Genomic DNA, 27694 nt, shown 5'->3' on the forward strand with positions numbered 1-27694 from the left:
TCCTGGGGGTCTTAGTACGGTTCGGTACCGGGTCCCGCCACGGACCCAGCTTCCTGGGGCCGAATTCTTTTTGGGGGCGGTTGCACGGAATAAAGAACGGCTGGGACCGGCTCCCGTCTTCCCTTCCCCGTGGGGTTGGGCATAGGGCGGCTCCAGGGCGGGAACTGCGAGGTCGGGCAGAGGCGAGTTTTTCCTCGCGCCTCGGTGGGTGCGCGGCGGGAAGGCTGCGCGGTGCTTACCCGGGAGGCGCGAGTTCACGGCCCGCGGGCCTCCTTACTCGTTCCCGCTGTCCCCCACCCACACCCTCCGCTTGCCCCGTTTTCCTCTTTCAAGTTTTCATATCGGCGATTTTGGCTCCTTGTCGGTACCCTGAAATACGCCCATGTCACCCTCTGACTACCGTCCGTGCACATGAGATCCGGTTTAGGAACTAGTCGTTTTGTGGCTGTGCCCGGTTGAAGAACTTAGGTTGGCAGCACAGAACTTGTGAGAGAAGGTAGATGAAAAAGAGTTCCCATCTTTCGCTCCCTGTGTGGACGGGATCTGAGAATAATTCTGGAAAGCGCTCTATGGCGCGAGAGGGTGGTAAAAGGACTCCTGGTAGAAAACGGAGAGCTGTAACGTAGAGCCACCGCTTCGCCTTACGGATGGGAAGCTGAGCACAGTCAACCCCGAAAACTTTGACAGGTGCCTAGTATGAGATGAGAAAAAAGGGGAAATAGTTCGTTCTCAGGCCGTTGTGTGATGAAGGGGTAAACATAATTCAAGAGACGTGCTATGAGAGCACAGGGCAGGGGCGCACAGAGACCAAGGGAAAATGCCGAGGAGTGCGACCCGGAAGAGGCAGCATGCCTAAAGTCCTGCCGGGGACAGTAAGAAAGGCGTTCTTCATCCAGGTTGAGGTGTTGGAGTTTGGGCAGCGACGAGGGCAGATGAGTTCGGGGTCAGGATGCATTCAGCAGGCTTTTGTGCAGTTGGGATTGGGGTTTTTTGTTTGTTTTGTTTTTTGTTTTTGAAGCTTCAGGAGAGTACCGCCCTTTATAACCGGCTAGTGCGTTGTGTGAGACAGTAATGGAGAAGACATTTCGTGTGAGAAGCACGGAAGTTTTCTGTGTCCAAAAGGTAATGTTAACAGAATTCTATAACACTTTATTTTTACTCGTGTGTGTGTGTGTGTGTGTGTGTGTGTGTGTGTGTGTGTAGAGGGGGTATGTGCAGTGTGGTGCAGGTGCCTGCAGAGGCCCTAGAGCTGCAGTTAAATATGGTCTCAAGCCACCTGACGTCGATGATGGGAATTGAACCCCCAGTCCTCCGGTAGAGCAATAAGTGCTCTTCAGTCTCGAGACATCTCTCCAGCTCAGAATTCTATAAAATTTAGTCTGGAAAAATTTAAAGATTCTTTTATTTGTTCCTATATGTAATTTCTAGTTCTTAAAAACACATTTGCTGTTGATTTCTTCATCTCATTGATATAGCTGGTTTAACTACAAATCTCTATTTCCCATGAGAGAAATTAAAGAAAATTTTGAAATAGGAAGAGTGTTAAAGAAAATATCAGACCAGGCGGTGGTGGTGCACACCTTTAATCTCAGCACTTGGGAGGCAGAGGCAAGTGGTGAGTTCAAGGCCAGCCTGGTCTACGGAGTGAGTCCCAGGACAGGCTCCAAAGCTACACAGAGAAACCCTGTCTTGAAAAACAAAACCAAACCAAAAACTCAGGCCAGGCATGGTGATATATGCTTACATACCCAGCACTGAACTACTCTTGCAGGTCCTGGGTTCAGTTCCCCCACACACATGGTGACTCACAGCCACCAGGAACTGTAGTTCTAGGGAATGTTACTCTTTACTGATCTCCCTGGGCTCTTGTACTTAAGTGCACATAAACTCACAAAGGCAAACACACATATACATACATAAAAAAGAAACCTTGGGCAAGCAGGTGACACACATACACGCAGACAAAATACCTTTATTATATTCTTATTAGAAAATATTTTTAAAAATGAATCTTTTTTAAAAAAAAAGGGAGCTAGTGGGCTGGAGAGATGTCTCAGCAGTTAAAAGGACTTGCTCTTGTGGAAGACTTAGGTTGGGTTCCTAGCATCCACCTGGGGGCTAACAACCATCTGAACCTCCAGTTCTAAAGGATCCAGCGCTCTCTCCTGGCCTCCAAGGGCACCACACATGATTTGGTGTCTTCTCCAAACAGTTTGAGCAAAGCAAGACCAGAGAGCCAGCAGGCACAAACCTTGGCCATGCAGAGACCCTGAGAGCTTCAAAGGGAGCGGCCCTTCTGTGAAGCAGCTATGTCCTATCCATGCACTCATTGCAGACAAATCTTGCAGTCTTCTACCACAGTCGCCTTTAACGGCCTTTGGAAATGACAACAGCAGTCACACCTGCGTTCTCCTACACATTTCTGTATGGAAGGACATTGCAGAGACTAAGAATTGAAACAGATTGACACTGGAAAATCTCTCCACCAGAGAACTGCGCGAACGTGAGGCACAAGAAGATGTAGTAGTAGAGCACAGGCTAAAGCTTGAGAATGGAGTTCAACTAATGATTGTATTTAATAAACGGTGCCATTTTATTCTTTTTTTTTTTTTTTTTTTTTTTGGTTTAAGACAGGATTTTCAGCGTTTCTCTGTGTAACAGCCCTGGCTGTCCTGAAATTCGCTTTGTAGACCAGGCTGGCCTTGAACTCACAGAGATCCACCTCCTGGCCCTGGGATTAAGTGTGCACACCATACATTTTATAACAAGGTCTTGCTACGTGACACTGGCTAGCCTTGATCCTCCTTGTCTCAGGTGCCCTGGTTTTGTTTTCCTCGACATGCCTACTTCGTGTGAGGACACAGGCATGTGTCCTCGTGCATACAGAGGTCAGAGGACAACCTGAGAGAGTTGGTATTCACATGGTTCTGGGGGGTCAAACTCAGGTCTTCAGGGTTGGTGGCAAGTGCCTTATCCTGGTGAGTTACCTCATCAGCCCTAAGGTGCCTGGTCTTAAAGTAATTCTCCAATTCCCTGTCCCTATGACAAGGAAAATCACCACTTGTTTTCTTTGAGTCTTAAAAACCTGTCTTGTGGGGCTGGAGAGATGGTTCAACAGTTAAGAGCACCAGCTGCTCTTCCAAAGGTCCTGAGTTCAATTCACAGCAACCACATAGGGGCTCACAACCATCTGTAATGAGATCTGGTGCCCTCTTCTGGCCTGCAGGCATACATGCAGGAAGAACACTGGATAGATAATAAATAAATAAACCTTTAAAAAAGGTTTGGTATGGTGATTTAAGTCTGTAATTCCAGAACTCTGAAGGCAGAAGATCATCACCAGTTAGGGGCAACGTGGGCTACAGAGAGAGACCCTGTCTCAAAAAGAAACAAAACAAAGCCTAGTCTTAAGTTCAGCTAAACTGAAGATACACAGTAGGATGTTCAAGGAGACTGCTATGTCACCCCGTGGCCAGCTAAATACCTGGCCCTGGAAGAGATGCTTTCCAAGAGGTGGCCGGAAGCTGCAAACGGTCTGCCTTCTTCATCTTGAGTGCTAACCAGAACGGTGTTCCCTGGGGAACAGTTTGATACACCGTGGCAAATGAGGCTGCCCTGTCAAGGGGACAGGCAGACCACACATTCCACTATTGTCAACACACAAAAAATTCCCTACCTGAAAATAAGAAAAGTGAAGATAAGTCGGTTTTTGAGTAGTAAATCATGTTTGCTTTTGAGTAAAGGCTCTGATAAAGCTAATTCTCTTATCAGATTTTTAAAAAGTAACTATTTTGTGTCAGGAATAAACCCAATTCGTTTGTTTTCAGGTTTGCCTTGTATTTTCCACTCATCCTGTATAAAAGCAAATAAACAAGAAACAGGGTTCAGCAGTAAAATTTTCGGGGCACCCATGACCACCTCTGGTGACATTACTGTGACCCTAGAGGATGCAAGGAGCTGATAACTTAGCCGACTAGATGTTTTGAAAGAAATCAGGTTGCAAAGCAAGGCAATCCAAATGAAAGTACTGTACAGACAGCTTCACTTCTGAATGTAGAGGAGAAAATTTTATTAGGCAAAAGCAATGGATTTCAAAATGTAACAGAAATACTGTATGTAATCCAAAAATTCCACTTAAAATAATGTACAGAAAATACTCACATTATAGTATGCACTCACGCCACCTACAGTTATTATGTTTCAGTACACTTGCATTTAGTACAAAGTCAAGCCATTTTCTTTAGTAAATCTAGTGCAATAAACAGCCAAAAATTGTTTGACTCTTTTCTATCTTCATCAGGTTCCTTTAGTTATTGGGATTTTTTTCTCTCTATTTTCTATATATTTTAAGATGCCTGCGGTCTATATGTTTATGCTCCCCAGAGAGATCAACTCTGGTGGTGTTTCATCTCTTAACACTGGTCTAGACTTCTTGTCTTGCAACAGTCATATATTTGGAATATTTTTGTCTGTTTGAGATAGGGTCTCATGTCGCCCAGGCTGGCTTTGAATTCACTCTGTAGCCAAGGCTGGTATTGAACTTTCCTTGATCCTCCTACTTCCCCACCCAAGCGCTAGGATTGCAGGCAGACATCACCATGCCTGCTCCAAATCTGGACTCTGGCCAAGTTCCCTTCTTTGCTCTTTTCTCCTCTGTCCCCATTATCCTGTAGGGTGGACTCTTTCTAATTCTTCAGTCAGTTAGTTTCCAGAATGAGATTCAAGTTATTGCTACCTCTAAGTTACATTTTTCTTTAAATAAAAAATTTTAAACGAGGTCTCATTATTTAGCCCTGGCTAGCTATAAAATGGAGATCATTACGTACACAAGGATGGCCATGAATTTACAGAGATCTGCCTGCCTCTGCCTCCTAAATGCTGGGATTAACGTGTGTGCCCCCCACACCTTTCATTCCTTAGGACAGATTCCTTTGTGTAACTTTATTAACATACTTGAAGAATTTTGCATAAAAACAAAGTAAGCATTAGAACATTTGAAATCACACATACACAAGGAAGCAATAAGGAATTAGTCACATAGTTGGTAAAAAAAAAAGAGTATATTCACAATAAGGAAATAATATGGTCATAAGATTCGTGTGGTTAAGGAGTATACGTGTAGCAAAGCACTTGTATTCATAGCCAGGCTCAAATCTCACTAAATCTCACCTCAGGAAGGGCTTTTCATAGACATATTATCATTTCATTTAGTACTTATTTTTCTTTTGAAATTTGAGGCTGAGCATAACACTATACATAAGTTCTGATATTAACAAAAATTTATTCTATGTTATGGGACCATATTGCTAAGTTCAGAAGAAAATAATGTATGGTTTTGTGGAAATCTCCCACTACGGAATAACACTCCTCTGTTCAGGAGACTTTTAGAAGGGAGCTTTACTGATATTCAAAAGCAGGCATGTGACTGGCACACAGTGAGGAAGGAAGACTGGAATTCCATTTCCATAATGCTGCATCATCTTGTTAAAGAACTGGTCTTGGATTTTCTTTTCTGTACCCAGTTCTTTTCACTTACACTCTACAGATATTTTTTGATACCCTTTTAAATTGCTTAAGTACATTTCATAGTATATAAGCTATAATTCTGATCGTTTTGAGTTTAGAATGGGTTCATGGGAATATGTTATTATTTCCCTGTATAGTGCATTTACAAGCCCTTTATTTTAGAAGGGAACCGTGGCTTCAGCACTGATGTCATGACTTTTACAGTCACATTTCTTTAGCAGATTTCCCGTAAGTACTAGGAGAGTCACTGAGAATCATCTTTGTTACGACGTGATCCCAAAGTGATCTTTACTGAGTTTCCTTGGATCTTTGTAACTGGAACCTGGGGGCTGATGGCGTTTGTCAGGAAGACAGAAAAGATGGTGCCACGTCAGATCTGCTTTCCTGGTCTGCACTTAAAGATTATCTGAAGAATGATTCTTCCCCATGTCCTCTCCAAAGTCACATCTGTCATTTCTCCAGAGGCTTAGAAGGCCCTACGTCACCACTGCCACACAGAAAAAGACAAAACTCAAGAAAAATAACATCACAAGGCAACCGCTCTACAAGACAACATCACGCTAAGGTCAGAATATTTTCTCTTTGGCCCTGGCACGCTGCGAAAAGAACAGAGTAGGGACAAGGGAATAGCCCCTCGAGCCTGAACTCATAAACTGTTATCACTAGTGGTCTTCAAATGCAGGGCACCTTTTAGCTTTGTTTCCATATGGCCTATGTAAGCATGGCTGTGTACGTGTGTGTGTGTGTGTGTGTGTACGTGTGTGTGTGTGTAACGATGAAATGAGTGTCAGATGAGGGGAGCAGGGCAAGAGGGGCTGCCCTTCAAATGAGATAGTGTTGCAGTGTGTTTGTAATATCTGACTGAAATGATGCGATGAATTTGACAGTTCGTGGTTTTAGTCCTAGCCATCAGCCCAGCACGACTTTCCACAAATATTAGGTACATACTTGCAAATGCAAACCAAGTACAAACATGGCCGGGAATAGTCCTGGGTTTGTAACTCTCCTAACCTGCCCCCCAAGATTGGGCAAAGTGATGTTTTTGTAGGAATGTTTTGCCCTAATACATTTTTTTTAATTAGTCCCTTAAGATATTTTTCTCACATTAGGGAACATATCTGAAGCATTTGCAGGAAAAGATGATCTTCATAATCTGGGTGCTTAGATCTGTGCCGTCAGAAACAGCAATGTATCTGTGCCTGTTGATCCATGCTTGTGATATGAAACTGGGAGGTGGAGGCAGGAGGATCACCCTGTTCAAGGCCAGACTGGGCTCTCTGAGGTCCCATCTTCAAAATAGAACAAAGCCCTAGCTCTGTCTATTCACTCGGCAGAGCGAATACACGGGTATAATATTGGTTTAAGCGGAATAACAGCAACGTTAAGTACAGCCTAAAGGTTGTATGTTTAACTCCAGTCCTTTCTCAAATAGGTCATTACAGACTACTATGCAATTTTCGTTTTTGTTTGTTTAGTTTTTTGAGACAGGGTTTATTTGTGCAGCCCTGGCTGTCCTGGAACTTGCTCTACAGACCAGGCTGTCCTTGAACTCAGGGGTCTGCCTGTCTCTGCCTCCCAAGTGCTGGGATTAAAGGTACATGCTACCATAACCAGCTTTTTTCAATGGAAATTTTCTTGCATGAAATTATTAATATTCTTGGCTCTGCAATGTCTTTTGTCAGCTTCCTCAGGTACTAGCCTTTCCTATAATTTTTGTACTTAGCTCAGTGATTAGCACATTGACACACTAGAATAAAACCAAGTATTGAATTGTAATTTTCCTCATCTTTCAGTGTTACTGACCTTCTGCCCTCCATTGATCTGTGGACTTTGATACAAAGAAAATCTCTCACTACTAATCTGCCTCAATGATTTGGTTTTCTTGCCTATCATAAAGAAGCTCAAGATTTAAACTCAATGCTAACTTCAATTATGTATGTCTGTATGGACATATGTTAGTAATCAATTGGTTCAAAGTTAGCATGGGCTTGCAAGTTGTTACTGTCATCTGGTTAGTTTCTATTTCCCATTGTCACTGACAGATACAAATATTAAAATCCTCCTCTTCTGGCCTTTTCCTAAAAAGCTAAATTATATCTGTTTTTGAGACTATATCCATTACCAAGTAATGTGTCCTAGAGACTGACAGGGAGCAGTGCGGAGCAGGCCATTCAAATGACCAGTCACGGAACATTCTCCATCTTATTGATGTATGGTAGCTAAATTATTAAAGTGGTAGCTTTAGCATAGACTCTGTTGTATAGATATTAAATAATAGCTGCAAAGGTCAGGATCGTATTGCTCTCCTGAAAGCATCGTCTAAGTGCTGCTGGACTGGGGTGGTTATGAAGCTGCTACCTCCTGGGGTCATTGCTCATTTGTCCTGTCAGCCCATCTTTGAGGAGCTTCCCAGACATCTACGGATAGTTCCACAAATGGAGTTACACATCGTCAGAATAACCAACCACCCTTGGTTTTTATGCAGCCCTTTGGTAAAGCAACCACACTATCCCACTGGGAGAGGGAAATAGTGAGCTTCTTACCCACATCTATTAGAACAAAAAAGAAACTGGTTATTGTGATCTTGTTTTTCTCTTGGGGAGATTTGTTCAAGTAGTCTGACTTCTTCAGCTCACCAGTTCCAAGACCAACACAAGGAAACAGGCTGGTAGAAACCAAAACACAAAGAACAGGCACGGGGGGAGGAAGGGAAGCCCCAGCAGAGGCCTGCAATGTGAATTCAAGCTAACTTTCAACTGATTATTGGGCCCTCAGATAACTAACTATTCCATGAAATGTTTTAAACTTAAATGTCACAAAATCAAAATATTCCTCAGCATTTCAAGTCTACAACATTCCGAATGACACATTCAAATCAAGTTTTGCTTTCTGTTTTCGTCACCTCACCTCAAATTGTTCCTAAGTACCCACTATTCCAGCCACCTTACCAGGCACCACAGATGAGATGACCAAGGAGCACGGCCTCACACAATCTTTATCGTGTGTCCTATGCTGAAAAGGCACTTCTTTGTAGACGGAACATGTGTCTTCACGATTAAGGACAAGAGTGTAGCCTACGCCAAAGATTAAGTTCAAATTCCAGGTCGAATATACAGTTTCTGTGTGGCTTAGGAAAGACCGTTTTTGGACCTTAGTCCCCCCATCTGGAAAATTAGTATACTTACCTCAAAGGGGATGAGAATCAATTAAAATTATGTGTGCAAAACATCTGAATAGAGCGTGCTGAAGAAATGGACGCTCCGATTATAGGGAGCCTGACTTTGAGCAGACTGTGGGTTTCCTAAGCTGGAATGTTCAGCTTCAAATTCTTACTATGAAGGATGCCATCACTTGTGCTAGTTTCTTAGTGCCCGTGCCTATCATACCTAGGGTACTGAGCTGGGCTACTGAGGACAGGATTCTATGTGAATATGCTCCCCTGCAACCCTAGTTAATAGTAGAAAACTGGCATTTTGTCATTGGGAAGCATTTATACAGAAAAGAAGATGGTGAACAAAGCTGAGGAAATGATCCAAACAGATCATTAAAAGAAAAGGTGGAGCAGCTCTTTTCTTTCTCTTAAACAACCTGCGACATGGTATCATGTAGTCCAGGCTGGCCTTGAACTCTTGGTGCTCCTGGTTCAACCTCCCAAATGCTGATTTTCAAGTATGTGCCGTCATATCCAGCTCTTATGATAAAGCCAGTTCAAATTAGGAATGTCAAATTTTAAACTTTTCAGTTGTATATACATACTTGGGTCTTTTTCTTTTAGCATTGGTATATCTCTTTTTGTTAACAAGGGCAGTTTTACTCTTCAATATTAAAGCTATTACACTGGCTTTTAAGATTTTTTCAGAGATCTAGCAAATGCAGAACTTTATTAGTGATATTAAGGAGTATCGCTTAACCAGTGAGAAGTTACCACCAACCACCTCCACCTGACTCTTAGGGGCACATCCTGGCCAGGCTTATAACCACGATCCCACTGGGTATTTCAGTTGAATTAGCCTAATCAAGACCTGAATCCTAAACCTCCTCCTCCAAACTCCATATACTGGTTTTCACTCAATTTTACATCGCGTTCATATTTTTGCTTCAAGTTGAAACATGAACTTTTCAATCCCATTGTTGTTTCTGTCTTAGCAAGCTGTACTCAATAGTAACTTTCAGTTTTCTGAGACAGGGTCTTATTTTGTGAACACCAGTGCAGCCCTGAACTCAAGTGGTAGCCTTGAAACTAGCCTAGCCTCTTGCATGCTGGGATTACAGGCACTCAGTTTAGTTCCCCCCCCCCCCCCGTTTTGTTTTTCAAGACAGAGTTTCTCTGTGTATCCCTGGCTGTCCTAGAACTCACTTTGTAAATCAGACTTGCAACAAACTCAGAGATCGGCCTGCCTGTCTCCTGTGTGCTGGGAGTAAAGGTGCATGCCACCACCGTCCGGTGGCTTAATTCTTTTAAAATGTTTTGCTAAGAGTCAAATTGTTCATTACTTTATATTAATTAAACATTTGCTATATTCCATGATACCCATGTGGGTCATTTCTCTGAAAAACTTCACTTCAAATATATGGGCAATTGGCTGGGTATTAGCCACAATCCTAACACTCCCAAGCAGCACTAGAAGGATGGAACTTTCCATTCAGCCTCTTGCTGTACAGAGAAAGCCCGACTCAAAAAACAAAGAACCTAAAAGGACGTGAGAAGCTGATCGCTGCAGTTCACATCTGTAACTCCTGAACCTGGGAGGCTAACGACAGAGGATCAGCGTGATCCTGAGGCAAGCCTGGGTTAGGCAGTGGATTGCAACATGGAGGGGGAGGTATGAAAACCAGTTGAGCCCTGGTCTTCTGTTGCTGTTGCCTTGGTTCTACTTCATTAGGTTCTGAGGTCCAGTCTTTAAGAAATCATAGATCCTAGATCCACATTGTAATGTCAACCTTGGTAGAAATGGATTATTTCTCCCTTTTTTTTTTTTTGCGCTGTTTCCAAAAGGGAAACTTCAAACACATAGCTCAGAGGCAGAATGGCCGCCCTAGTGCATCAAGGCTCTGGATTTGATCTGGAGCGCGCGGGGGGGGGGGGGGGGGGGGGGGGGGGGAATACAATTAGACTATTGTTTATTAAGAAATTCCAGAAATGGGACTTCAAATAAAAAGTGTCATTAATAGAGGAAAAGATGCTATTCTTCTCTGGTCTCTCTTTTCCTTCCCAGGTCTGAAAAATACGGATCCCAAATGTGTGATTAAAGGCAGAAGCAGCAGGTCAATTCCAGCCTTGAGTCATTGTCCTCACAGTCCAAGCAAAGAGCGGGGTTGAAGGCAGAGGAAGTGCTGGATGCTTTCCATCCCCCTTAATTTTACAAGCTAAGTAACTTTTTCTTTTCTTTTTTTAATTATTATTATGTATACAGTGTTCTATCTGCATGCTTGCATGCCCGCCAGAAGAAGGCATCAGATCTCATTATAGATGGTTGTGAGCCACCATGTGGTTGCTGGGAAATGAACTCACTCAGGGTGTCTGGAAGAGCAGCCAGTGCTCTGAACCTCTGAGTCATCTCTCCATCCCAAGCTAAGTAACTTTTACCTGAACCCTGTCTTGTTAAAGAAAATGAATTGTACATTCTACTTGGAGAAACCTGTTACACTCTGTAGCTTAATTCCCCAAAAACATGCGTACTATACAGTATGAAATAGAAAAACACCATCAAACATGGCTTTTCCAACTGTCACAGCTGGGTAAAGTTAGGTCACATTTGCTTCCTAATTTATTAGTTGTTAGCATACACTAAACACTAACTGAAACCCCTCTCCTCATGAGAAAGAGGGGTCCCCTCTTCAAAGAGAGGAGATATTTAAAGAGGGGGAGAGCCGATGCAACAGGAATTCTGACAGGGAAAAGACCCCCAAAATGAGGCCCTGCCCCCCCCCCCCCCCCGAGACACTGTACAACTTGACTTTGTCTTCCCTTCCTTTACACTGCTCTTTAATGTCTGGCTTTGTGAGAGAACACTTGTCAGGTGCTTCTCAGTAATCCACGTACACATCTTAGATTTTCTTGTCAGTTTTAAGTACTTGCTAAACTGTTAGATCTAAGAGATTTTAAAACGAGTGACCTTTCAGCTTTTCCTGTTAACTAATTCCCAGGATCTCCTTATGTTTTTGTGCCTCTCTCCCAAGATCAGGTTTCAACCAGCTGGCTTGCATACTCTCCTGTCCTCACTAACACTTTAACACACGTCATCCATTTGTGCGCACTCTGTGCTCGGGTACTTTCAGCTAACCCTGTCCTAGCCAACACGTCTCGGTTCTCTTGGCAACTTGTGCTTTCATGCAAATAGCATGTAAAAATATGATTTGTGTGCCTTAAAAATATCGAGAGCAAGAAGAGCAATACTTTTAAACTATACCACAAATCAAAGCCATACTTTTAATCCCTTTTAATCTAAGAAGGGTGTTTCAAGTAACTCCTGTTAAAAGGCACTCTAGTCTCTGGATGTGTTTATTGGTGGGTTTCGTCAGTGTTTCAGTTCACATGTAACTGATGGTATAGACCCTGTCAACAACCGACAGTGTGACTGCTTCACCTGACAAGTAGAAACTGTTGCCAGTTATATGCTGTGATTAGTTAAGAGTCCTCAAATCTTGTATCTTTTACAAAAGATGATATATAAAGCATAGAGATAAACTGCAATTTGCCACAACACACTTCCTCCAAATCTTAGTGTAAAACACCACACACTTTTGTGCACTCTACTTTTATAGAACAACCAGATTTATAATTGATTTCTTTATTTTATTAGATTTATCAATATACATGGCAGCTTTTTCAAATCTCAGTTCCAAAGTAATTTTAAAAGTGAAAAATAATTTTTCCTTAAATGTCATATTCCTAAAGAGCTATTAAAGTCTTATTTAAAAACAAAATAATTGATAAACTAACACACTTTAGAAATCAGAATATTTTTAAATTAAAATATTTTAATGAATACAAGATGTCTTTTTAATTAACTATCATAGTTAAATTCAGTATCACAAAACAAAATGGCTTATCCCCACTAATTTCTCAAGTGAGGTAAAGTCATTGGGATTTACACTTAATATAAGTTTTAAATGTGATTATTAAATGATAATATTTTATCAATTATAGGAAATGTTCATTTATAGGAATTTCCTTAGGTCCATCAATCTTAGGCCAGGAATGAGCCCATGTCCACCTTAAAGGTTAGATTTAGTGTACCTCACTTGCCTAAGCTTGTCAATTTAAGAATATGGATTTCATTGATAAGGGAGAATGAACAGTAGACACCCCACTATACAACTGACAAAAAGACAAAAAGGCAAAAACCAAAAAAAACCCAAAAAGCAAAACCAAAAAAAAAAGAAGTTAAAAATGAATAGGATAGTTTTTAAATAATTATTTAAAAATTCTTTTAAAAATTTAAGTAGGAATGGTCAATGATCTAGGGTTTAAAATTTCATAGGATAACCTTAAAATCAAAGTACATAGAAATAGTGAAATCATTACCTTATCGGTTAAAAAAAAACTAGTTTAATAGTCATTGAAGGGATAATAGCCACTTACAGTCTACATTGAAAAGTAACTTTAATGGTAGTTAAGAAAACTACGAACAAAGAATGCTCTTAGAAACATCAAAAATAACATTTAATGCCTAAAATATACTTAAGGTCCTAAACAAAAATGTTAAAGTAAAAGGGCCATGAAAACTTTTCCCAACACTTCTTGTAAAATCAGTGTCTAAATAGCTCACATCCTTTTCGCTTTGGTGTCCTGCCTATCAGCTAAACATTTGTGCAGTAGGAAGCCCCTCAGGTTCTTTTCAAATGCTTGGCATTATAATGTGATCTCATATCCTTCCTCAAATTAAACTTTGCGCCACATATTCCACACGTATAGAGATGAACATCCATATGCTGCTCCAGTTGCTCATTATTTGGGAATATCTGAAAGCAGACCTGGCATATAGTCTCACCAGCAGATAAGTGGGAAATCATATGCCGTACATGGTCATGTTTTCGGAAGTTTCCTTGATCACAAATGGAACAGACATACCTGGCCATGCCTTTGTGCATGTCATTGTGCAGACGCAACTGCCGCTCTCTTAAAAACTGCTTTCCACATGTCTGACACACAAACTGCTTTTCCTTAGTATGAACAGTATAGTGTTCTCTCAAATGACAGCGCTGATAAAATCCTTTTCCACACAGATTACAAAAATGTTTTCGTCTGTGATCTCTTTCGTTTTCTTCCATGATGGCACTCTTAAACATATCCTGGTCTAGGCAGCTAGACATATGCTCGACCACTAAGTTTTCAGTTTCGAAACGCTGGCCACAATTGGGACACCGGAAAGGACAAGCAGAGTGTTTAAATAACTGCTTCTTCTGGATGCTGTTTATCTGGTAATGACTGTCCCTGAAATCGTCTAGCATTTCGAACATGTCCCTGATCTCAGACTGCTCATCAGGGTTCTCCTCCATGTCCATCTTCTCGTCGGCATTTCCCAGCCCGTTCATCGTCAGATCCTGAGGTTCTCCACATCTCTGAGCATGTTCCTGAAGCTGCCTGCCCTTGACAAGGATCTGTCCACATTTACCACACGCACAGATGTTTTCAATGTGTTTGGCTAAGTAATGAGATGACAGGTCTTCCTCAGTTATTGGGAGTCCACACAACTCACAAGAGGCATTGTCAGCATCCTCTTGCCCTGGACTGCTATTGGTGGGGGGTCTCATACCTTCTAAACCACTTCTTTCATCCACACTGACGGACATCCGAGGCTTTAGGGTTTTCCTACCACTCTTTTTAATGCCGACATCTTCCTCAACATAGTATCGATAAAACGGCTCTTCGGGTTCATCTTCTAACTCATCATTGTCCGTGGATTCATTGCAGTCTTTGTCAGCAACTTTAATGATGTTGAAGTCTTTCATCTCATCTGTAGGGATATCTTCTGGCTCCATCTTGATAATAATTCTTTTTGTCTCGGTGGCTCTACTTTTGTCCTCACCAGCCGCCATTCCAGACTCCACTGTGCCTTTTCTGCTTCCAGTGGTTGAAGCTGAATCATCAGGCGCCTGGGTGGCATCTTCTCTGTATTTGTCTGTCTGTGCGGAAAATGTTTTGGAAGACTCCTTTTCACCAAGTTCCGCTTTGATGTTACTATCTTTGCCATCTCTAATATCCACGATGCGATGGTAAGCTCTCGCCGTGCTTTGGTATGAATGTCTGTTAGTGCAGGTCAGCACATGCTCGTCTAGTAGCTTCTCACAGCTGAAGCCAAATCCACAACTATCACAGGTAAAACTCCGCCCAAAGCGTCGAGACACACGCTCTTTTGGAGTAGATAATTTGGACACAGAACTTTTTTTACACACATCATATATTGGCTCAGGAAAACTAGCTAACTGCAAAGACTCTTCGTCAGGCTCTCTGTTATGTGGTGTGTTCACTGTGGAACTGGGCTCTGCACACCACCTGCTGGCTTCGGCGCCATTCCTAGCCACCGTGTCTTCATACATCCTCACCCCAAAGATCATCTTGCTGTTCTGTTTGCTTGACGCGGAAGATGAACACTTTGAACTAGAACAGTCTGCGTCCTGTATGTCTTCTAAGCAGTCAGGAACATTGTACAGCTGAAGGTAGTTCATTGCCACCTTGAACTGCTCGAAACTGGAAGGAGCGGTCATAATCTTTCCTAAATACATGAACTGCAAAATGAGATCAAAACACTCAGCGCTTATTTTCATGTTGCTGAGATTCAGCTGTGCAGTACTGTGCTGATGGTTCATGAAGAACATTCTAAAATAGGAGCTACAGGCAGCCAAGACCGCTTTGTGTGCCTGGAAGTAAATGTCGTCAATAGCAATGCAGCAGTCGCAGAGAAAGCCCCACTCTCTCTGGTTGTTGAGCTGCTGAAGGACATAGCTGCTGTGGCTGGGCTTCGCCATCCTCTAGAACTCAGACCTAGGGAAAACAGAAACAACAGCCAGACATCAGACAGGTGCTTTCAATCAAGGCATGGTCTTCTATGCCAATGAAGCAAAAGCCAGTAATAGGCATAAATTACTTTTTAAACTTGAAGACAAAAATATTTAGCTATTTATTCAATTTTCTCATATTGAACAAAAGGCACCAAAAGCAAAAAACAAAAACAAAAACAAAAACTTAACATTTTTAAAGTTAAAAATGAGGCAGAGGCAAGCAGATCTATACAAATTCCAGACCAGTCTGGTCTATACAGTAAGTTCCATGCCAGCCAAGGCTACATAGTGAGACCTTGTATCCAAACAAACAAGGAAGGATGCATGAGGACCCCTAAAATCCTATCTTTAAAAAGCTGGGCACGGGTGCATCTCTGCACCCAATAGACTTTCTGGTGGGTCAGCCAGCTAGCCTACTTATGAAATTCCAAGTCAACGGGAGACTCTGTCTCAAAAATAAGGTAGATAGCACCTGAGGAACAATGCTTGAGGTTGACCTCTGGCCTCCATATGCACACACACCCCCCTATACACAAATGAACATATACACACAAAAACTGTCTTCATGCTAGGGGAAAAACACACACTAAATTTGAAAGGGAACAGACATCTTAAACAACAGAACACACGAACAACAAAAGTAAATAAAGATGCCACTTAAACTAAAAGTTAATAATTTGAGTGTAGAGCATTAAAAGCCTCTTCAATGATTTGATATTAAGGAACTGTTGCTTATCTTTAAAGTGTGCTAAAAACAAGCCTTCTTTTCTCAAATTTACTTTGGGGTTTTAAAAGTTATTTCATATGTACCACATACATGCAGAGCCTGTGGAGGACAAGGAGGGCATTCGATTCCTTGGAACTGGAGTTATAGGTAGATTAAAGTACCTATGAATAAATGCTGGGAACTCAAGCAGGGTCATCTGCAAAAGCACTAAGTGTTTAACTGCTGGGCCATCTCTCTTGCTCTCTACCTAAGGTTTTGGGGACAAGAGTTCTACCATATCGTTATGAGAACCTCAGACTCAGACGCCTACTTCAGTCTCCTGAATACAGGATCACACATGTGAAACCTTATCAAAGCAGGGCCATAAGAGTTTCATTTTTTTTATTTGCTTGAAATTTTCCACAGAAAAAATTTATTAGGGCTGGAAAATGGCTTAGTGGTTAAAACATTCCTACAAAGGATCCATGTTCGATTCCCAGTTCCTACATGGCAGCTAACAACCATGGAACTCCAGTTCCAGGGGATTCAATGCCCTTTTCAGGTCTCCATGGGCACTGTACATACTTGGTGCACAAACATACATATAAGCAAAAGATGAATACATATAAACTAAATCTTTTAAAAATAAACCAAAAATTCTATTTAAAAAATATGCTGGGCTTGGTGGCCTAAGTCTTTAATCCTAGCGGGAGGCAGAGGCAAGCAGATCTCTGAGTTCCAGGCCAGCCAGGACATACAGTTAGATCCTGTCTCAAAAAACAGGAAATAAAAAAGCTGGGGGGTGGTGGTGCAAAATTTTAGTCCCAGCACTCGGGAGGCAGAGACAGGAGGATCTATCTCTGTGAGTTTGATCCAGCCTGGTCTAGAGAGCTAGTTCCAGGATGGGCTTCAAAGCTACAGAGAAACCCTGCCTTGAAAAAAATAAAAAGTACATTGATGAATGAAGGCAGCAAATGAAGGGGCAGAAACAGAATTGCTACAACTAGAATCATATAAAACAAATCTACATAATAATACAACTGAATGCAAAGGGTTAAAAAATATAGAAAAACACTGACCCAAGCCCACTTTAAGTAGGGTGAGATTTTGAGGTCACACTGGTCATCTCACTGTATGATTCACAGTAACTTTTAATGAAAAATAAAGAGAAAGGGCTGGAGAGATGGCTTAGAGGGTAAGAGGACTGGCTGCTCTTTTCCAGAGAACCTGAGTTCAATTCCCAGCAACCACATGGTGGCTCACAACCGTCTGTAATGAGATCTGGTACCCTTTCCTGGCGTGCAGGCAGAACACTGTATACCTAACGAATAAATATACATTTTTTTAAAAAAAAAAAAAAGGAAAGAAAAAGAGAAAGAAGCACAGAGGACCAATAGCTCTAAAAAAAGACTTTCTAGTGTTAGCAGTTGTTGAAAACTAAAAAAACCTGAGTGGAACCTAGTGATGCCCACACAAGGAGATGAAACTGAGCGAGGCAGGGCAGCCGGCACTGGATCCAGTCCTGCCCTCCCATTCTGCAGCCTGTTTACCACCATTTGCCCAGTATCAAGGTGGGAATAACAACTACAAACACAGGGACTCACACAGTTAATGTGTAAGGCGTGGGGTTTGCCATGTAATCATTAACGGAAACAATACTGGCTGTGGTTCTAACGGCAATGTTTATTTGAACACCAGGAGGTAAATCTAACTAGAAAACGTTGTTTCCTTCCAAGTAAGAGCCAAATGACAGAGTCAAAAAATTCTAAGACCCGTTCTTAACCAAAATGAAAAACAGTGATTTGACCACTAACTACATATGTACTTCAATTAGTTAAATTCCGTATTTTGCATTAACGTAAACAAGCACTGCACCTATTAGTACAGCCTCTAAAGCACTTTGATGCATGCTATTTCACTCAATAAATCAGTCACTGTATATAGACAGTACTGAGATCAGCAACGCGCTTTAACCCACCCAAAGACCAAGGTCACCTGGAGGTGTTTTCTTCCCAAGATTAGTGCCGTCTCTCAGCACGCAGTCAGGAAGTGTCTGCTCTATAGGAGGCAGCACGCTGAGGTGGGGGGAACAAGCACGCATCCAAATGCGGCTGTAAACCCCACTGCCTCTGTGTGTCGCATCCTCCGGTCTTCCCATCCCACTGTGAGATGCTGAACAAGGGCTAAGGGAGTTTTCAGTGCTACCCCTACAATTTCCAGGCAGACCTACAATTACAGTTCCAGCAATGTTATTATTTATTATACAACTTTATTATCTACTTGTAAAACTGATTTTACCCAGAGAATGGGGGCTGGGAGAATCTAAATTCTTGGAGGACTTTTAGCTTATCTCTTTCAAGTTTTGCATTACACTCATATAAAGCAGCTGGGTGTGGTGGCTCATTCCTTCAAGCCAAGCACTTGGGAGGCAGAGAAAGGAGCCCCGAATTTCAGGCCAGCCTCATTTATAGTTCCAGGATAGCCAGGGCTACACATAGAAACCACTGTCTCTAATCCCTACTCCCTGCCAAAAAATGGTATAAAGCATTTACTTTTATTAAACAATTAGTAATTTCACTCAAATTTCAAAGGTTTGCTTTCAATTTTTTAATTTATATTAAAAAAAAAATGTTGGGATGGGCCGGGGAGGGGGTAGAGAATGCTCAATGGCTATGAGCACGTGTTGCTTACAGAGGACCTGGGTTCAATTCCTAGCATTCACAGGGTGGCTCACAACTGGTCTGTCTATAACTCTAGTCCCAAGGGATCTGAGGCCTTCTTCAGACCTCAGCAGGCACCAGGCACACAACCTTGGTGTACTAACATATAGAGAGGGAAACAACACTCATACACAAAATAATAAAATAAACAGATCGAAAAGAAATGTTCACGGGTGTGGCTTTAATTCCAGCACTGGGAGGCAAATGGGGAGATCTGTGAATTCCAAACTGGTCATGGCCGGAGTGAGACATGGTCTCAAAGCAAACCAAAATGTCACCAAAATTTAGTGAGCTTTACATTATGCAGCTTATCAAGACGTTTATTTACATAAAGAGAGTCCTTATATTTCACCTGCTCCGGTTCTTGTTTGTTACTAGCTAGCTATCACTGAACAGAAGCAAAACCCTCAACTTGCACTCAAAGGTCTGACACCCAGGAAAGTACTCCAGCAATATGGAGGCAGGGATCCAATACATCTCACAACACAACTAAAAATTACTTTGAAAGCGCTTACCAGCTTATTTTAAAAAGTCAAAAATGGTCACGAAACACATCAACTGTATTAAGCAATTCAGTAGATCTAAGCCCAAAAGTCTTATTTCACAAAAAAGCAACATCTATGACGACTAAACATTAGATCAGGATACAGTTAACTGTGTAAACCAGGTACTGGGACTACTGACAGGGACTCCTACGTACCTCAGATGGTATTAAAACTTCCTTGGTACTATCCAGCATGGTCTTCTGCAAAGACCATCAACTAAGGACTGGGTGCAGGTCCTGAATTTAGGTGCTATCGTATAGGTGACAAGCCTCATCCGAATGATGGCTGTAGGCTGTAATGTGGTTTTATCTGTCTTTACTGGTATGGTCCCTATATACTATGTAGCTTTTTTTAAAAAAAATTTAAATACAGGGTCTTATGTAGTCTAGCCTGGCCTCAAACTTGATTTGTAGTAGAGGATGACGACCTTGAACTTCTGAGCCTCCTCCTTCCACCTCCCAAATTCTAGAATTAAAGGCCTGCACCACCAGATCTGGTTTGCTAAGGGTTTGGGCTGGAACCCAGGGTCTCCTGCATGCTAGGTAAGCACTCATCAACGAGCTACATCCCCAGCCTTGTAGAAGTACATTTCTCACATAGTAAAATTTCAGTAATAATTCATTCCATGGCTAAGTTTCTTAAACGGTAAATAATAGTTTTTACCTGATGATGTAAGCATCTGTAAGTATGTACATAAAACAGTGGTGGCACACACCTTCAATCCCAGCAGTTCCACACTGCCAGGGGTACACAGGGGCAGAGACAGACAGGCAGATAGATAGACACACACACAGTCCAACTTCTAAAAGAAACACAAATTTGGTTGTTCTGTTTAAAACTTGTGGAAGCCGGATGGTGGTGATGCACACCTTTAATCCCAGAACTCGGGAGGCAGGGGCAGCTGGATCTCTCAGAGTTCGAGGCCAGCCTGGTCTACAGAGTAAGGCTCAAAAGCTACACAGATAAACCCTGTCTTGAAAACCCTGGATAAATAACTAAACAAAACTTGTGGGGATAACCAGTTGTGGAGATTACTAGAGATAAAAGGTTTTACTTGGAGGCACATAAGAGAAAATGCCAAACACTATTCACTATCTAAACCAGGCATTCTGGCTAGCTATTAAATTCAGTACTTAGTACAGGAAGTTCTGAATTTATAATGGGATAATGTTCCAAAACTTATTTTTAAGTTATTTGGAATCTGAAACACACATTCCCATAGAAACAATGCTATAAATGGCGGCTCAGTCTCATGCTCACACCCAAAAGTCTGTTAGAGCCATCGCGTGCCCGTATCAATCCTAACAATGCTTGTGTCATTAGTCCTCACCGATCTAAGGAGCAGTATGGTACAGTAATGCCCACTATACCGAGCTCTCAAGGACAGGCACAGGCTTAAAGGCCTTAGTGTTCCTGTGCCCAGCAGTCTTCCCACATGGCTGGCACTTAGCACGTCTGTTAGTGAAAGGGGAGGGAAAAACAGTTCGGGAAACAGGCACTGCTAGATATGGGTACCAGTTCTACCCGCCTGGTAGCTCCCAGGAAGCCTTTCCGCCCCCTGATCTTACTCCTCAGCCACCAAAGCGGGACAGTCACCCTCAGCAAGGGTTCTGGCAGAAACTAGGAAGGACAATGTTAATGTCACCATACTGAACACCATTTACAAAACTTCACGCAAGATCAAGTTCAACTTACTGTTCTGCAGATGAGAAGGCAAACTGAGGCTGTGGGGGGGGGGGGGGAGTTAAGCCATATGCTCAGCCACAGAGTTTCAGTGGCTGTCAGGGTTACCTGCGTCTCCGGCCTCCTGGCCTAGGCTCTTCCTATTCCTAACAGCTCCTGTGATTCCTCTTGCTCATCACAAAGCATTGGTGACATGCAGGAACTCACATTTCCACTCTTTTGCTGGAGACTGGCTTACTGGTTGGCTGGTGTTTCTGTGGCCTGCTCAAGCCAACAGCTGTCACTTCTAAAAGTTATGCTGATCTGCTGGTCACCATCTTAATCCCATAGGTTGTGAAACTAGACAAAAACTCGGCGAAACAAGCTACATAATTGAATTCTTTGAGGTCCTGTGTACTATGATAGCAGGCAACCAAATTGCCTTCTTGGCAGGACAATGGGTAATAAATGTTACACCAAGCAACACGAATGAACCATTTCTGTGGTTCAACTGGATCCCAGAAAAGAAATTCGTCCACACTAAAGGCAAAAATAGAGTTTTGAATACTCTTTTTCTCTCCAGTACAAGAGGAAAGGTATTTTATACCTCCATTTTTAACCCCCTATCCTAGAGGCAGCACAGCCATTTCCCGAACACCAGAGGGCACTGTAGGTCCTCTGACCTGAAAGTAGCTACCGAAGTTGGTCCCCTTAGCACAAGACGTTTGTATTGTTAGGGTTTGTGGCATAGGACTCTACTTATTCCCAAGTGTTGTCTGCTGTAATTTTGAGCAACGGACACAGGCCGCTGGCCTATCCTTTATCTTAGAGCTGAAGTGTCCAGTAAATGCTGCTGAGTGTCCTGCCCCTTCCCAGCCATCATTCACTTTCCTTCTTCCAGCAGATCCTGAAGGTCTAACAAAGTGGACTGTTCCCAGTTCTGCAGCTCGAGTGGTTTCTGCTTAGTTCTAACCAAAACAGCGAAAACTCCCATTTTATTCTGGAGACAGGGTCTCACTATGTAGATCAGGCTGGCCTCAGAGATCAGCCTGCTTCTGCCTCCTAAGAGCTGGAATTAAAGGTGTGTATCACCACACCCAGCAAAACTCCAAATTTTTATCTAATTTAGATAAATGAAATAAAACAATAAAAAGTATCTATTCTAAGCACAATTCCATTTTTAAACCTTAAATCTCTTAAGATTTCCCCAACCCCAAGCACTTGAGTGGAAGCTTTTATTTCACAGCACATCTCTAGGGAACCCTCGCCGAGCCACGACGAAGCAGGCACCTCTTTGCCATGCTCCAAAAGCCCAACATCAGAGACAGATGATAGAGCATCTAAACTGGAGGCTGTGTCAGGCTGTACATTTAACGAGGTTTACAAGAAATAAATGCTGAAGTGGGCAAGTCTTATTTTGCTTATCGGTTTTCGCTTTGGCTGTCACTGAAACTTTTAAATCATTGTTGACAATTTACAGTCTTTGTCAACTGATTCTCACAATACCAGGAGCAAGGTTCTAAACTACCCTTACTTTTATGAATGAAGAAAACAGGTGTGGCAGTTACCACTCATCCTGTAAACAAAAGAGGGGGCTGAAACTCTAACTCCTGATTCAAAATGCAGTGTTTCAGTCTCTGTAATCCAGACACTTCCTGGGTATGATAATTAAGTCAGTGAGGAGCCCCTCTGGGACACTCTAAGCCTCCCACCGTCACACTTCCCATTACTGTAAAAGCTCCCGTGGTTCTTGCACTGTCTTATCTTGCAGGCAAGCAGAATGCACCCCCTCCCTATCGCCTTTTCCATCTGCTGACCACCCATCCCACCCCCACTGCTGGCAATTTCAAGTGGGAAGGCGCTCTTCAGTTAGCTCTGAAACGGACAAGATGCATCTCACACAGAAACTTATTATTTAATATTTTGTGGGTTTTTTTTTGTTTTTTGTTTTGGGGGGGGAAGGGTCTCGCTAAGTAGCCTTGGCTGGCCTTCTGAACTATGTGTATCAAGCTGGCCTTGAACCTATGGGAAGTCCACTTGCCTCTGCCTTTGAGTGTTGGGATTAAAGTCATGCACCCTCACACTCTGCTATCCTTTAACTTTTAATATTCATCATATTTTGCAGTGCTGAAGGTTGAACTTACGGCCTCAAACAGGCTAGGCAAGCACTCTACCACGAAGTTATACCTCCAGCCTTGAAGCATGATTGAGAACAATTTATATTCACATAGTAGTGTTCTAAAAAAGTGCATCCTCAACACCCTCAATTAAATTTGTATGTGTTAAATTTGCATGTATTGTTTTCCGGGCTTTATTAGAAAACCAACTTCATAACTCATCTTTCTTGAATACACCAGGTTAAGTAACTTTTATACTTAGAAACGCACCATAACTATATGAAATGCCAATTGTAAGTGAAATTTAGGCCAGAGTCCTTGCAGTGCAACCCCCCCCCCCCCCCCACACACACAGTTTGTCCTTCCCATGCCATAACCTACAACAATACAGTCATTAATGTCCCCTTCCTTTTGATTTCCTTCCTATCATGTTTCTCTTGCAGCTTTGGATGCTGATCAAGAGGAACCCACACCATCACAAAAAGACACAGGGACATCTATCTCAGCAGTGGTTTTAGAGTCAAGTACACCCACTCATTCCCAATGGTAAGCTAGGAAGCTCTCTACAAATGAAGGGTTTGTTTTAATGAGTTTAGCCTGCATATGTCAACCAGATAATGGATTGATCTCAACACTTGCAAAGGACGAGAGGAAGCCCACCAAGGGAAACTAAAACTGCAGCCCTGCTAAACATAAAAACTCACACGTTACTAAATTATAGAATTTGACATCAGCTCAATGCAAAAACCCTCCCTCCTTTCCTGCTGTCAATTTTCACCAATCTGAGCTCTGAAAAGAAAACAGGAGCCTATGAATGGGAACAGGCCAGAGCAAGGCACAGGCCGCAGCAATATGCCCAGATGCTGCCTTCATATTATTAAAGCAAGGAACGGACTGTTCAGTGATTATCTCTGGGGAGAGGGAGTCACAGCAGCTTTCCTGTTTTGTTATTTCGTGTACTTTAGTACAGGTTGAATTTTTAAAGAACATGCATTTCTATCATTGAAATAGGATTCCACCCAGCACTCTGGAGGCAGAGGCAGGTGAATTTCGAGGCCAGCCTGGTCTACAGAACTGAGTTCCCAGGACAGCCAGGGCTACACAGAGAAAAGAGAAACTCCAGCTCAAAAAAATAAATTAATTAACTAATTAAAAATAAAGGAAAGAAGGGTATTCCTTCCCACTTTAAGGAAGAATAGATAGAAATAAGTTAATTATGCTCACAGAAGAACATATGAAAGAACAGTAAAGCATTTCCACTATTTTATTACCAGAGATACTACAACAAGAAACCATCAAAAATACGATAGAGACCAAAGTGAACCTGAAGCAGATGTTTTACAGGTCCTCCCAAGACAAAAGACTGCAGCCTAAAAATATTATTTAGCATTTCTGTCATAAATGTCCCATCCCCTACCCCTCGCTTTAGGCAAAGATATAGTCTGTCCTGGCTTGAGGGGAACACTACCCCCACCCCCCAAAAAAGGGCAGCAATACTTTTTCTTGAAAGTTAAAAATTAAAAAATGGTGTTGCAAGGAACACTGGACACATTGAAAAGGGGCCTCACTGTACCATAAACTGACAAACGTGGAGAGTGAGGAAGCAGAAGGCACAAAACTTCTGCAGCTACCATGGAATCAAAATACAAGGTCATGAGCAGGCTTGGCAGCACAAACCTTTAATCCTAGCACGGTGGAGGCAGAGGTGGGTACACTTCTCCAAGTTCCAGGCCAGTTTGGTCTAGAGTTCTAGGTCAGTCAGGGCTACAAGATGAGACCCTGTTTCAGAAAACAAAACAAAACCCACAAAGTCACAGGTCAATACTGGTGAGATGCTGGAGCAGGATAGAAAGCTAAGGTCAGTCCTGGGCCAAACACCAAAGTCTAACTTAAAAAATCAAAACAAAATAAAAAACAGTCAACATGGTGCTGCATGCCCCTAATTCTAGCACTTAAGAGGCAGAGGCAGGCAGATCTCTGAGGCCAGCCTTGTCTACAGAGCACGCGCGCGTACACACATACACATACACATACACACACACACACACACACACACACACACACACACACACGGTCAAGAAGCTATGCTTATGCCCTAGTTAAAAATGGGTTTCTGACAATGATGTACCCACCACAAGCACTGGTTCAAAACAGAGTATTCCTGATGTAAGAAACTGGAGGAATTTAGTATCATGAAAACTGAGACTTTGGTTTGTTTGGTTTTTTCTAATTATGTGTTTATGTGGGGGAGGGGTGTGTGCACATGAGTTCCCTGGAACTGGAGTTACAGGCAGTTGTGAGCTGCCTGATAAGGGGGCTGGGAGCCAAATTCGGTTCCTCTGGAAGAAAACCAAGTGCCCTTACCCACTGAGCCACCTCTCCCGCTGCAAGTTTTGGGTTTTGTTTTGTTTTTTTTTTTTTTTTTGAAAAAAGGGTCTTGCCATGCAGGACAAGCCCAGGTTAGCCTCCAACTCCCAATCCAGCCTCTAAAGTGCTGGGATTATAGGCATGCACAACCACACCCTGTAAAACTTTGATGTCAATAGTGAAATCCTGTTGTTAAAATGGTTGTAAGACGCTATAACCAACACTGTACCGTAGAATTCCTACCTATTAACCTTTGGAAAGACATTTCACCTCTTCCCTGCTTTAGTTCCATCTATTTCTTTAAGAGGAAGAACCCTGCGTAGCTCCTAATGCCACTTAGTATTACTGAGACTTTAGGAGATAACAGCAAGTGATTCAAAAGGGAAGTTTACGGTTCTGGGCAACCAACCGGCCATCATTCAGGCTTCAGACTCCTGCACCTCCATCCAAATCACATCCATTGGAGGTGAAAAAGTTGGAGAATCTATTTTATACCTTTTCCAAACCAAGGTTGCTTTAATGTTATCATAAGAACTACATCGTTTCCCCAAATCTGCTTCAAGGTGCCTCGAACTTCGGCTCAAGAAGTTAACTCTAAGTGGTCTTAAGAACACAAAACCAGGCTTGGTGGCTCATGCCTTTCAACCCAGAATTTAGGATTCCCTAAGGTAGACGTCCAAGCGATCCTGGGCTTACCTTGCCAGACAGTGTCTCAAAAAAAAAAAAAATTAAAAAAAAATGCTTGGAACGCTTTGTGGATTCCAGTGTCAAAGGGAAAAATGTTGCCGCAGCGATACATACTGTACGGAGCTACATTCTGACCAGTGGAGAATCTACGTGTACCTTCACAGCGACAGTCGACTTAGAAACACAATCACACACATACAAATACTCTAGCCCCAGAAAACAAGGACTTTCAATAACCTGCTCCTGACGCGTCCGGAGTTGGAAAATGTCTTGTCAAGCCCTCCGATCACGTGGACGCGAGGCTCAGGTGGAGAGGCAGCCGGGGAGCGGCAGCTGAGCTCAGACCCACGCCGGCACGCTCCAGCCGCAAGGACTCCCGATCGCCACCCAACTCGCTCACCGCCTCTCCCAGAACTTCTACTTGTAAGCGCCCACCACTGGAGGCGAAAAGCACTTTCTTTTCGGGACTCGGGGGGTGAAAGGAAAAAAAAAAAATCTCGTCCACAGAAAAATCCCCAACCCCCCGAGACCTACCACTTTTGACCCGAACAAAAAGCGTGTGTGCTGACGAGAGGGGGTGGGAAAGAGAGAAGCAGGAATCCGCGCGGCCCAGCCGCCTCCTCCCTCGGAGCGCGCCCAAGTCTGCGGCCTCCGGCTCCGGGACGCTCCCCTCCCACCGACCGCCCGGCCGCAGCTGGAAGTTAGCGAAGCGCGCTCCGGGCCCGTCAATCAAGCGCGGCCTCCCGCCTCCACCTCCCCTCCCCCTCCCCACCCCAACATAAAATAAAAGGAAAAAGAAGTAATTTGGGAAGTCGTCTGGAGAGGGGATTCGTCCCGGACCCGGGGAGGCCGCGCGCACCGGACTGACCGCCGGCACCGAAGCAGGCGGGCCGGCTCAGCAGCCCCCCGCCACCGGATCCTCGCCGCGCGCCCTCTGCGCTCCGGCTTCCCCCGCACCGGTCGCCGCCGCCGCGGGGCCACGCACTCCACGCCAGGCCCGTGGCCCGGCTCGGGTCAAAGTTGCGCAAATCGCTCCGACGACTGGCAGATACTCACCGGGCGCTGCGGGACGCGCGGCTGCGGAGGTTTTCGGGAGTTTCGAGCGGCGGGGCCGCGGGGCGAGCGGGCGGGCCGGCGGAGGCGAGGGGCCGCGGGCTGCAGTTGACGGCGCGCGGCGCTCGGCTGGGCTGCGCCGAGACACTCCGGCTGTGCCAGGGACTGCGCTGCAACAAAGGACTTCCGCTGCCGCACAGCCGCGCCTGCCGCACCGCACTGAGCCGGCCCCGCTTACGCGGCGACTCCGGGTCTGCCCACCAGTTCGCCGCGGCGTCCGCCAGCCTTCCCCTCCCTCTCGCCCGC

General features: G+C 43.4%; 1 protein-coding gene and 1 long non-coding RNA gene across 7 annotated transcripts; one reads left to right on the forward strand and one right to left on the reverse strand.

Annotated features, from left to right (window-relative positions):
* On the forward strand, positions 1-5855 carry LOC125387672 (uncharacterized). 2 transcript variants are annotated; one of them, XR_015739233.1, is made up of 3 exons: positions 1-496; positions 1019-1122; positions 5748-5855. It is a non-coding gene; the product is annotated as an uncharacterized LOC125387672 (long non-coding RNA). The 2 variants fall into 2 exon arrangements; XR_007227954.3 differs by lacking the exon at positions 5748-5855 and adding an exon at positions 2142-2596.
* Positions 4046-27528, reverse strand: Zbtb1 (zinc finger and BTB domain containing 1). Of its 5 annotated transcripts, XM_085697513.2 has the most exons (3): positions 27392-27528; positions 13601-15514; positions 4046-6013 (listed from the first exon to the last, which is right to left on the reverse strand). In XM_085697513.2, the coding sequence occupies exons 2-3, from the start codon at positions 15496-15498 to the stop codon at positions 5977-5979; spliced, it is 1935 nt and encodes a 644-aa protein (XP_085553639.1). In that variant the 5' UTR covers positions 15499-15514; positions 27392-27528; the 3' UTR covers positions 4046-5976. The 5 variants fall into 5 exon arrangements, with proteins under 5 accessions (XP_085553639.1, XP_085553638.1, XP_087767872.1 ...); XM_085697512.2 differs by lacking the exon at positions 4046-6013 and having other exon boundaries at positions 12302-15514; XM_087911746.1 differs by lacking the exons at positions 4046-6013; positions 27392-27528 and adding an exon at positions 26870-27075 and having other exon boundaries at positions 12302-15514.
* Between the last annotated feature and the right edge of the window lie 166 nt (positions 27529-27694).

Source organism: Myodes glareolus, chromosome 11 (assembly GCF_982192425.1).
Source record: "Myodes glareolus chromosome 11, mMyoGla1.1, whole genome shotgun sequence".
In the NCBI taxonomy this organism is placed as follows: Eukaryota; Metazoa; Chordata; class Mammalia; order Rodentia; family Cricetidae; genus Myodes; species Myodes glareolus.

What these genes read in the sequence shown, in the direction of transcription:
- Zbtb1 (XM_085697512.2), bottom strand. Translation starts at nt 15,498, where the DNA reads ATGGCGAAGCCCAGCCACAGCAGCTATGTCCTTCAGCAGCTCAACAAC.